At 38.5% G+C, this 13,440-nt stretch overlaps 1 protein-coding gene across 3 annotated transcripts in view; it reads right to left on the bottom strand.

Moving 5' to 3' along the window:
- The window catches only part of EPHA5 (EPH receptor A5), a 311,396-nt gene that overhangs the window by 211,206 nt on the left and 86,750 nt on the right, over positions 1-13,440 (bottom strand). For all 3 annotated transcript variants that reach the window (XM_083176358.1, XM_083176366.1, XM_083176350.1), the window contains exon 3: positions 9,707-10,370. In XM_083176358.1, coding sequence (XP_083032484.1) covers positions 9,707-10,370 — 664 coding nt within the window. The remainder of the gene's footprint in view (positions 1-9,706; positions 10,371-13,440) is intronic.

Genomic DNA, 13,440 nt, shown 5'->3' with positions numbered 1-13,440 from the left:
GAGTGGTAGTGCAAATGGGCCCATGACTGATGTTCTCTGCACACATTGCACCCTGTATTATTTTCCCTTAACCAGTATTACTACTCCCTTTCATGCACCTGAGTGATATCACTAAACTAACTGAGCATCTGCCACCATATATAAATACTTAATTTGCCAGATGTACAGTATGCCCATGCGCAGTATGCTGACCCAGTACTAGTCTTCAGCACATGTGCATACTTGAGGCCGAAGACCCCACAGAGATTTCACATAAGCCCTCTCTGGTGATGAAATGCCCCTGTGGGGGCTAACAGTTGGTGCTGCTGATAGGAGTGACATTTCTTCTTCCGGCAGCCCTTTTCTTTATTATCACAGTCAGAATGTTTTAGTATGGTATTATGAGTTTGTAGTATCATTGTTATACAGTGTAAGGTTGACCTTGACAGATGTTTTGTATTCTGTTTAAGTGCAATCCACTGCTATGATTATAGGAGCCAACATTGATTTGTAGTGCTCCTATTACCTCTTGGCTCACGACATGACTTAAAATGCAATATACAGCAGCACCCATATATTTGACGCTTTTGACTATTTGTATTTGTAAGTCATGAAGGCTTAAAGTTGCTTTATATAAGCTAACACATCTGACAGCTGACTGTCTATGGTACTTCCTTGGCTTTTCAAACTACAGTATGAGGCAGATCTGAGGGTACCTTAGGTGACCAGTAATCATGTCTATGCATACAATCTTCTATCATATAATAGAAAAGGGGAAGGAAGGGTGAGGGGGCAACATGAGCACTCCCAATCATTTAAACTGGGGCTGATAAAAAGTTGGCTGATAACTAGATATACGTAATTAAATATACAGTCAACATTTTAAACTGACCAATGCTGATTGGAAAAGATGGATTAAAGGTATAGATTAAAGCAATGAGTGTAAAAGATCATACTGGAAAGTCTAGAATATTCACGTGTCACAACACTCCAAAAAGGAAATAAATTTGATTATATTTTTAGTAAAATAATCCATATATTTAGCTGCATTTACATTTCACAAATTAACAAAACATTCATCCATAGAGCACTACTAGCATGCATTAATATAAAACAATTTGTATTATGTGAAGAGCATATACACCCTAATTACCTAAATTTGTAGTGTGTTATTGGTTAGGATTTGTTGATAATAAACATTTTTATTTTTTAAAAGTCACTTTTTTAAATCAAATTGCTGTGTGTATAGATCTACAGTATGTAATAAAATTACTGTGTATATAGATCTACCGTATATACTCGAGTATAAGTCGACCCGAATATAAGCCGAGGCACCTTATTTTACAACAAAAAAACTGGGAAAACCTATTGACTCAAGTGGGAAACTCACACGAGTATAAGCCAAGGGGGGCTTTTTCAGCATAAAAAATGTTCTGAAAAAGTAGGCTTATACTTAGGTATATATGGTATGTAATAAATAATAAAATTACTGTTTATATAGATCTACATAATAAAATAATAGAGGGATAAGTAAGGAGAAATAAAGAGAACATGTGACAGAGTGAGTGAGATAGAGAGGGGGAGAAAGAGAGAGAGTTAGAGATGTTCTTAAGCCTTGGAGAGAAGAGGGGGGGGGGGTGTATTCAATCCTGGCCACTATTCCACCTGCGGAAATAGCAGCCTTCGCCTATTCAATGCTGCCCTTTCTGACAGCATTGAAGGCAGTTTCCGACAAAACAGATCCAACTTTAAAACAAGTCGCATCAGTTTAGTCTGAAACAGCCATAGATTGTCGAATTCACGGCCATTTTTCTACAATCCGTGGCTGTTTTCGCTGCTTTTGCCAAAACTAATTTGCCAAACATTAAATTCTGGCTGTCAATTTGCAGTCAAGAAAAATGAAAATGGCCCGGGATTCCGATTGTTGTGACGTTCCGACAGTCGGAATCCTGGATTGAATACCCCCCAAAGTGGAGAAAGATCAAGTACCAGCTCCTAGCTGCAATGTTACAGACTGTGTTTGAAAAATGACAGCCAGGAGCTGATTGGTTGCTACTTTATCTCTCACTAGTTTCTCATTTTCCAAGGCTTTGTACGGTACATCTGCTCCAGAGATAGAGAGAAAGGATAGGCACTGACCCTTTGAAAGACAGTACATGTCTGCTTTTGTTCCCTCTCCTCCTTTCTGACATAAACAGTTTTTCCGGTGACATATTGTTGTTTGCTAGTGCTATAAAAAGCTGCATGTTTCTAAACATAGTATTGAAACCACTGTTTGCATTGTAATGGAAAAAATGGAAAAATACATGTAGCGATTCTGGATGAAATTATTATATACACGTAAAAGTTAAATACAGTATCATATGCCCTAATTGCTATTATTTAAATCTATTTGACTTTTTGTGACCTAGCCAAAAATCTAATCATTTGTTAAAGTGAAACTATAATTATACAGCACTAATTGCACATTTCCATCTGATTATCATAGAAAGTGTTCCCACATTATATTTGAATAAGTCTGCTTTGTAGGTCTCATCAAGTTAATTTCTGTGATCTTTGATCTCTTTATGAAAAACATATGGGAAGGATATTTTGACTATTACCACAGCAGGTTGAAAGGGTAAAACAAATCAGTAAATCAGAATAAAAAGGGCAATAAAAATGTACAGACCATTGAAACACTACACTGGGGTCTATGTGGCTCTGTAGATCAGCTTATAAAATGGTATATGACCTTTTAATCATTTCTATAAATGGACTTCAGTTCAGTGACAAGGCGTTATTATTACTTGATGGTTTTTGAGAAACCTGTCAAAGTCCAGATCCCCAAGGAAAGGTATAGACACCACAGAGCAACCAGAACTCAGAGCTCGCAACCTCATGTGAAAAAGAACAGTAATTGAATCAGCATGACATTTTAAATTACATTTTTTTAGAACAAGGCAAGAAAACATTCTGTTTAAAAGACAATAGGATAATATTGGTATAAACTTAAAAATAAATACAACCAATATCGATGTAACCACATACACTTATTGCGCCAAATAGCCCTTATTCAGCACAACACCGGCTTTGCCTCTAAGCCGCACTGAAACACTAGTCCTAAGTAGAGATGTGTAGGTTCGGATTTACTCAGTTATTATCACAAGTTCGGATTTTTCCAAATGGCTATTGGCTCTCATGTGTTTTGGATAGCCAATAAGATCGCACTATGAGAACCGAGTAAATCCAGATAAAACCGATCCCGCACATCTCTAGTTCTAAGTACCAGTACATTATACGTGAACTAAGATGCTAAATTGTAGGTACATTGAAGGTACACTAAAACAATGGAGAAATAAGTGCCCAGTCTAGGGTTAAAAGGCAAAAGGCATGTCCAATATTAAAGACCTGCGCTTTGGTGCTTCTACTAAATTCTTTGCAACAAAACGCTAATTCTAAGTATACTATATGCAGCAAAATGGAGGAAAAAGTCCATAATAAAGGCATCAGGTCAGGTAATTCGTATATGTATAAGCGCTTGAGGGAGTGATGGTCTAAGATGTATATAAATCAGCAGCCACTAGAGGGAGGGATGCCAGCCTCCAATCAGAAAAATTAAACAAAACAAACCAAGTGGAGCTTAATAATACATCAATCACAAATTAACATAGTATAACAATTTAATAATACACTCTCCGGCTTGACCCTTACCTGGCCTACATACTTACCAATCAGGATGCAAGCTGTCAGTATACTGAATACTGGCATAACAACCACAGGGTTGCTGAATGCATCCCCAACGAAATATGTTGTCATATAATACCACTTTTACACCAGAATACCGGGTAGGACCCGGGAAATCGAACACGGGAAATTGCCAGGGCATGCCCTGCCTCAGACCCCATTTACAACGGATCAGCCCTGTCTTTCCTTGCTGGTGTCATTAAAAATGGACCTTTGGGCTGTTTGAGATGAGGTCACAAGAAAGGGAAAAGGGAGGGGGTGGGTTCTGCTCCCAGCATTGCAGCAAAGATGGCAGACGGAGTAGCTGTGTTGCAGTTGCAGACATGATGGTGCAGATCAGGTTTGGGGTCAGCCAAAGTGGAACACACTGCGTGACAGCCAGTGTGTGCTGTATCAGATGAGGCTGTAAACACAGTGTGGAGTGTGCTTGCAGCACAGAGCGTGGTAACGCTGCTGCTGCGCTGCTACATGCGCCCTGTGCGGGTCTCCAGCAGGTGACATCATCTGCCAGAGCCGCAGAAGCACCAATCAGCTCTTCGCACCCCTTTACCCACCAAATAACCCGGATAATGACCATTTACACCACCCTGAGCCCCGGATAAGCCCCGTGTCCGACCCTGAACATTTGCCGGGTCAGATTCCCGGGGAACAGTACCCGTGTTATTTTTTTTCAGCCCATTTACACCATGCCCTGCCCCGGACTGGAGTGGCAATATCCCGGGTCCAACCTCTGGTGTAAAAGGGGTATTATAGACTTTGTTTGAAAAATAACAGGAGCTGATTGGTTTGTACCTTACAGTATGTCTTCCCACTTTATTTTTAATTTTTATTTAAATTATACACTTTATTTTTCTCCAAGGCTTAGTAAATATATCCTTTAATCTTTCTATAAGTGTTGATAGATATGTCCCCTTATACTTTGTAGTGTAATAACATAGGTAGGGTTTTGTTGTTGTTGGTTTTTTTTTGTTGTCTCCACTCCTTAATGATTACAGGACTTCTGACGGCCTTGTTGAGTGGTATATTTACTAAAACTTAAAAAAAGAAAATGGTGCCAGTAGCAACCAATCAAATTTTAGTGAGTTTTGATCCTTTAGCCCTTTCACATCCAATGTCTAGTCAGGCTCAACAGCCCTAGCGCTAGTAGCAGATCCAATGTTAAGAACATTGACATCATTCAACATTCAATGTAGACCATTTTTGAATTTAAAAAAATTACAATTAATTTAAACCAGACTGTGAATTGCAAAAACAAATTGCACTGCAAAAGGTTAAATTCAGATGTATTTAATATTCTTTAAAGAAACAATCTCATGACATGGCAGGTAAATAAGGTGAAGCTATCAAGTTGCTGTCTCTATAGACAAATAATAAGAAAACTCATTGCAAGACCTCTGAGAAGGAAACAGCAGCATTATGCAGCTGCATGCTAGCAAGTGTCTTATGTAATAGAACTCATGGCTAAATGCGACTCTAATGGAGCAATTCAACTTTATGAGCTAGTGACTGAACTGAAAAACCCAAGCTGACTAAAATAGTAATGCCACAAACAATCATGTTCCATGATGAAAAAAACAAAACGTTGGTACACTGTACAGTCAAGCTGCAAAGTTTATTCAATGATTATGAAGTTGGCTAAAATATTTTATGTCCATTAACATTTGATTTTTCAGTACAAGCTAGCATCTCCGGGAGGGTTTTATGTCTCTTTTATACAATTTACCTACTGACTAGACACAAAAGAAGAAATTGCTGCAGAATTTTGCAAGGATCGAGATGTGAGGCCGGGTACCTGAATGGCTGGTTAACAATGTCGACAGTCAATAGGTCGATAACAAAAGGTTTATATGCACAATGTCGACATTGATAAAAGGTAAATACAAGCAAATGTTCAACAATGGAAAAGTTGACACATGAGAAGGTTGACCTGACACTTTTGGTTTTTTTTACATTTTTTTGCCACTTTTCATACTTTACCATCCACGTTGACATGTGGGAATGGTAAAGTGGGCTGAATCATGGCTAGCAAAGCAAGCCACACTAGAGGATGCTGTGCACTGTCCAGGTGCTCAGGTGTCCATTTTGACATAAAAAAAGGTGAACGCTTTCTGTTGACTCATGTGTCCACCTTTTTCGAGTCAACTTTTTGCTTGTGTTGATCTTTTGTCAATGTCGACCTTGTGCATGATGACTTTCTGATGTCAACATAGACACTGCCTGTGAACTATACCATACCCGTGAGGTAGAATCGTTCATTGCCAGTAGGCGGATATACATTAAGCATTTTTTTACTTTTGCATTGTAGCTTTGAGGAGCAATATTTATAAATGGGCATTTTGCTGAATTTATAGTTTATATATGGAACTGTGCAAGGAGGTGCTCCAACTGTACCATGAATGCAGTGCCAAGCTACTGAAATCAGCACGCCTAATTGTGGTCCAAGTCTGTGTGTGTGTGTGTGTGTGTGTGTGTGTGTATATATATATATATATATATATATATATATATATATATATATATATATATATATACACATACGCAGAGTACAGCACTCTGGTGTCATGTCCACGATTGGCTCCGGTGCCATCCACAGTGCTTCCACACCAGATTGATGCAGAGTATGGCGGCACTCAGAGGACTGTAACAGAATAAATCAGGCAGAGACTGACTGCAGCAATGTTTCGGTCTTTATTGACCGTTATCAAGCTTGACTGTCATCATAGGTATGGGACAGTCGGTGTGGAAACTGCAAGCAGTGTGAGCGGCGGGTGTTACCCGAGAGGCGGACCCTGAAACACTGTAATGGTATAAGGTGAGCTTTATGTCATTGTATCCTGATGATATTTCCTCCGTGAAATTAAACGTTGATAAAGCTATTGGTGGAGTATTTGCTTTTTTTCTCTTACTCTGAGTGTCGCGCCACTGTATGATATATATATATATATATATATATATATATGCAATAAGATCGCACTCCATACAAAAAATATTCAACCGCTGGGGTGACGTCCAGAACTTTCCTTACAAGAAACAAAGTCCATGTATATAAAGACCAAAAAGACACACTCTCCAGACTGTTTGATGCAAAATAAAAAGCTGTGTATTTGTATTCACATAAACATCAAATGTAAAAAGAAGGGTACTCAACGTTAGCGTTTCAGTCCATAAAGGACCTTCCTCAGGAGTTAGACAACAAGGGCATCCATTTGGGGTGAAGCACAGCGTGGACCACACAGCAGGTTCCTACAGCTGTAGGAACCTGCTGTGTGGTCCACGCTGTGCTTCACCCCAAATGGATGCCCTTGTTGTCTAACTCCTGAGGAAGGTCCTTTATGGACTGAAACGCTAACGTTGAGTACCCTTCTTTTTACATTTGATGTTTATGTGAATACAAATACACAGCTTTTTATTTTGCATCAAACAGTCTGGAGAGTGTGTCTTTTTGGTCTTTATATATATATATATATATATATATATATATATATATATATATATATATATATATATATATATATATATTTGCTTAGTGGAAACACAGAAGGAAATGTACAATTAGAGATTCCATGGGGAATGAAATGGAGTAAGAGTCTCTAAAAGTGCAGCTTTTTTTGCTGCTGGATTTAAAGAGGCAACATTTTTAAAGGCTAGGCACGATCAAGTCATAATTAAAATATTTTCAACAATGTACTCAGAATCACAGTGTGGAAATAACCTCCAGTATTATTTTCTTTTTAAATCCTTTTCCTGGCACTCATTTAAGCAACTACAGTCAAAGTTTAAGATTGCATGTACTTGAATTAGACTGCATTGAAATAACTGCAAATAACATCTGCCTATGTATAATAAGAAGTAAACATTATTTAAATACAGTTTTAAAACAAATCAACAGTATTGTATAACAGACAGTTCTCTCAATAGATAATTTTTTCTAAAAAAATTAAAGTGTATATATACGAAAGTAAAAACGACATAGTGTTAGGCACTATGGAAAGGATTGGGGTGAGGCTGTGGGACAAGAGGGTTAGGTAATAGGGAGATGAGTAAGGTGATTCTGAGGTGTGTTGCTATGCCGATGTTGGGCCAGTTAATATTTTGGATTTATTCTTCATATGTGTCTGGGCTGCTCTGCCCACTATGATACCAGTCGGTGGTCACAGGGAGAATTTGGATGCAGTGTAAGTGTGCACTAATGGAAGGTAACAGTGGGGTTAGCAAGTTAAATCAAGCTTGTCATAACCCTTTCATGTGTGTATCATAGCCAGGAACTGTGTCCTTGTAATCAGTAATAATAATAATAATAATAATAATAATAATAATAATAATAATAATAATAATAATAATAATATGTTTCAGGCATATTTTCTCTATACTACCTATGTACCTGATGTTCAGTCTCTATACTACATGATGTACAGTCCTTTTTGGGAGCCTCACAGCCTTTCCAGTAAAGTAGGCAAGCCCCCATACTTAGGGTTAGACTGCTGGATGTGAGGGTTAGGGTAAGGCACTAGGGAGAGGCTTAGGGTTAGGCTGTGGGATAGAGGTGTTAGGGTTAAACACTAGGGAGAGGATTAGGGCTAGGCCTTGGGAGAGTAGGTTTAGGCAACAGGCAGAAGATTAGGTTAGGCTGTAGGTCAGGAGGTTTACGGTTAGGCTCTAGAAAGAGGAGTAGGCTGAAGGACAAGAGCGTTAGTGTTAGGCACTATGGAACGGATTAGGGTGAGGCTGTGGGACAAGAGGGTTAGGTAATAGGGAGAGGATTAAGGTTAGGTTGTGGGGAAGGAGGTTAGGCACTAGCGAGAGGATAAGGGTTAGTCTGTGGGACTGGAGGGTTAGGTACTAAAGAGGGGATTAAGGTTAGGATGTGGGACAGGAGGGCTAGGCACTAGGAAAAGGATTAGGGTTAGGTTGTGGGACTGGAGGGTTAGGGTTAGCCACTAGGGACAGCCTAACCCTAATTCTCCTGTCCTGTAGCCTAATGCTAACATTAATATAAATCATATTCTCAAATTACTTGTTGTTAATTGACACATTTTTTTGTTATTGTTTGGCACTGGGTAGGTCTATTTATTATGTGCATCAGCTGGGGAGGACGTGGTTTACTGTCTTTAGTCCAGGGGTGCGCAACTACAAATTCCAGAATGCCCTGCCGCAGTTTTGCTATTAGGGAATGCTAAAACAGTTTTTATTTTTAACTCCTCATGAAACTGAGAATATCTAATCAGAAGTAACCATTACAAACAGACGGACATTACAATACAGCCTCTATATTTTGATAAAATACATAAACCAGTAGATTTACTTTAAAATCTGAATTGGGCCCTTAGTTCTGTAACATTGCTTTAGCAAACAGGGCATATTTTATTAGTAATATGAATTCAAAATAAACAAGTTGGTATCTAAATCAATCTTTTTGATTGAGCTACTTGTGCTGGAACAAAGATAATTAAAATCTGACCTGTTTACAAACAATGAAGAATGAAGCTGAGAACCACTGATCTGGAAACAACAATAATACACTTTTTTGAATTAACTATTTAAATTAATAAACAGTGAACTAGAAATATCTTTGCATGCAATTATTTTCTGGAATGAGCTAATTTCACATTAACCTCAATATGAATTATCTGTATAGAAATTAAAACAGTAATTGTATTTCCTTTGCCTTTCGGTTGCATGTAAGAACATAACACGTTTAAGTATGTATTTTTAAAAACTGGTACATAAGTATTGTGCAAATAAAATATTATGATTCATTGTCATGTCTTCAATCCAATTCTAACTGTTATGTCTCTTTAACACCTCTCATTTCTGCCACACATGACTGAACCCTAAGGTTTACACTGTCATTATTGTACAACTGCCTTATGCATGCATTTTCCAAAATATCTCCCTACAGTATGTTCATATTATCTATATTCATTGCAGGTTTAGTCTCAATATACTGTATATAATGAAAAAAAATGGTCTCATTACTTTATGTTAGGAGCAAAGATATTACCTTGACATGTGTCATTCTTCTCCTCGTATCCTTCTTTACACATGCATTTGCCAATTGGAACAAGCCACTCTCCTTCTGCACTGCAGTGCATCTTGGGAGCCTCTACAGTCACTGAATTATTGACACACAATCCGGATACTTCCAAGAGCTGTGATGAATCTGCCCCAGTTATTGTATCTTGAAAAAGGGCTAAGTTACGTACCACTGATGGACACTTCTTGTAGTATACACGTACAGAAACTAGGGCAATGCATGCTCCCACATCTTGGAAGGCGAGGTAGAAGCCTTTCTTGGTCAATGGACCCACATCTCTGACCTCAGTGTTTAGCTTCATGACTCTGTCCCCTAAGTCCAACTCAGTGAAGCTCTCATCAGCTGCAATAGTATCAATCTTGATATACTGATTTTCTCTAATATTTCTGCCATCTTCTTCATTTGATTCAAAATAATATACATTGAAAGTCTCTTTGCAAGTACCGAGTCCCCCTGGAAGACTGTTGCAATCCCGTAAAGTGAATTTAAGCTCAATGAAGATTCTTAATGCCCCTTCATTGGAGATCCAACTAGTCAATAGCCAATTATTCTGATTCTGTTCCATCACTTTGCATACTTGATATGTATGTATCGGAGCATAGTTCTCATCAACCTCACCAATTTCTTCCCACTGTGCAGAGAAAAAAAAAGTTACAAGTTTAACATAAAAATTGACAAAAAAATTAAACTTTTACTGTACCTGGGTAACATAAATGTATCCAATGCTAAAATATTTTAGTGATACTAGAATTTCACTAAATACTTTGGCATTTGACAGCCAAACCTCTTAATTTTCCAAAATTACGAATAACAATGGTAACACAGCTGTTAGGGAAGGTGGTGTGCAGGCACATTGTTGCGGGCACTATGCTGTCCTGTCTGCCTCCTGCAAACTAAGGCTTCACCTACAGATGGAGCCGGCTCCATCCTTGCAGGGGCTGCCCCCGCCAACGTCCGTCTCTCGCCAGGGGCATGCGCACGAGATGCATGTGCGCGTCCCATGGCTACGGAGCTTTCTCTGCCGCCTCCTCCGGTGCTCCTCGCCGCCCTGCTATCCCCCTATCCCTGCCCATCTCCCTGAAGTGGAGACGGGCAGGGACCCGCAGCATCGTCGTCTAAAAACTGGGACACACGCACATCCCAGTCAGATGGAGCGCCTCTGCGCCGGCGATCACCAGCGCAGGCATGCTGGCGATCCTCAGGCCAGAACAAGAGGCGCTCCATCTGTATAACAGCCACGTTCGTGGGGGTAGATTAGTTCCACCCCCACCCCGGTGCAACCAGGTCTTAGGGGTGACAAGGCTGCTACAGGAGGCAAAGTGCTGCAAGGTGGAAGCTAGCAGGCCTGAATACACGCACACCTTCTGAATAGGAAATAAGCAGGCAAATGCAATAATGCACAACGATGTTACCAGGGGTAGATCCCAAAAGACAAAAAATATGTAACAATACACAAGATGGTGACATAGGAAGTATTATTAATAGAAACGCAACAATGCAAAGTATGACACCGGAATAAATAATAAAGGCAAAAGCAGATATCCCCTGACTTAGATGTGTAGATGGAAAAGGTAGACCAGAACAGGAGATAACGCAGCAGACTGACAGGCTGGGATGAGTAACTGGAACCAGGAACACGCTGACTGAAGCACTACCAGGGCAGGCACACAGGATGCTATAACCAGCACCATAGAATCAGGGAAGCTGGGTTTTATTTCAAAACCCCTGCCTGCTGGTGATGTCACACACTTCTACAGCCACAGTTCCCTGCTGTCTATCATGAGAGAGAGGTTTGGGACTTTGCCCGGCAACACCCCTGACCACTGGAAGTAGGAAGTTCAGAGCATTGCCTGGCAAAGTGACCAAAGTGACGCCTCCTCACCTCCCCAGACCAACATGGCCACTGCTAACCCCAGTCCCTGAGTCTCCAGTAAAAGAAGGATCTTAGGAAACTCGATGTAGGCCACAACAGCGACTAACAACAGCATTAGGACTAAATAAATGAAAATAAACCATTCCCAACTGAAATTATGCCCACATTAATGAACACATAAAGTTTTCCTCATATAATAATATGAGATCAAATTTTACTAAGACCAAAATTTTATAATAAAATTCTCTACATAGGTTAAATAGTTCCAGAATAATTTAGAATTTTGACATATACAATTTAGATGAAACTGTACACACAGTGAATATTATGACTGTTGTGATGCGTGAGAGGTAAGAAAGAGAAACTCATATTTAAGATGGACAAACCACGCTTCGGTACTAGATGGTGGTTCTTGTAGTAAACTGAAATAACTGAGAAATCAATCTTCGAAAGGGAAGCCAATTATTTTTTGGGAAACTGTGCCAGAGAAAATAGAAACTATATTTGTTCAACTTTGGAAAAAATCTGATAAGAAGAAATAACAAAATAGAGAACGCTGTTCGGTAGGCAATGTACGATCATTCATTTGAATTTGATTAACCAATCCTCACTTGCACCCTACAATAAGTCAATCATTTAATAATTTTATCCAAATCAACAAAGAAGGAGACAGTTAAAGGACAAAAAGTAATTATAATGTTCTTCTATTTGTACTCATTAAATTATATTTTTCATTTTTGAGATAAATTGCATTAAATAACATGTATAAAATATTCAGATAAAAAATCGGTTTTAAAATGGTTGTATGGTGAATATATATATATATATATATATATATATATATATATCAGCTATATACTGTATATGTCTAGTGTCCGTTTGTGTGTCAAAAGTGAACCTACATCTGTTTCTCTTTCACACATGCACAAACACATAGGCAATCACAAGGTAGCAGACCAGCTTACAAAGCATTTGCCTAGAGCAGGCTATATATATATATATATATATATATATATATATATATATACACTAAACATCGGCACTCACCTTTCCTACCTCTGGGGTGCCCTATAGCTTGTGACCACATTGTTTAAACAGAAACTGTAGGGGCTCTGCCAGTGCCTACACATATACATGTGTACTGTATATAATTAAAATGACAGATTCCATGTTGTGAAATTTCCACAAAATTCTGTCACTTTCTAAAACTGGAAAATACGGCCAATAAATCACCAAATAAAAACATATTCAAGAATAAATGCATTTATGGAAATATGTTACATACTCGCTATTTTCTAATTAAATTAAATTGATATTACATTGCAGTTTTACAAAATATATATTTCTATTTTGTGACTTTTTAGTGCAGTATACTATTTTGTATTGCAGTACATTGCATCATTTTTTTCAAACCTCTTTTCTGGAGAACATCTGAAACAAGGATGGGCACCTCTTGACATTTCACCTTTTACTTAGCTACATTGCTCATGCATTTTAATCTGCAACAAAACCCTGAAGATAATCCAAAGCATTAAAAAAATGTATAAAAGCTTTATCTCTAATAAAATGTGGCCCAGTTTCTATCCACTTTTATTAATACTTTTCACTTAGGTATGCAATGCGTCCTGTAGTATATCAATACTTATTTATGATTAAATGATGCCATCACACTTAAACCGTGGTTCACAATGGAAGAACCAAACAAAAGGCAGAGAAAAGTAGCCAGCTAATCCAACACAAATCCTGAGATAGACTTTCATTAAAATTAATGCAGGCACTGAAGGAGCAGGAGAAAAAGATGTGCTAAATAGTAATTTGCTAAGGCTGC

Source organism: Crinia signifera, chromosome 1, assembly GCF_055691185.1.
Source record: "Crinia signifera chromosome 1, ASM5569118v1, whole genome shotgun sequence".
Lineage (NCBI taxonomy): Eukaryota > Metazoa > Chordata > Amphibia > Anura > Myobatrachidae > Crinia > Crinia signifera.
This window is presented reverse-complemented; position numbering and strand designations above follow the sequence as displayed.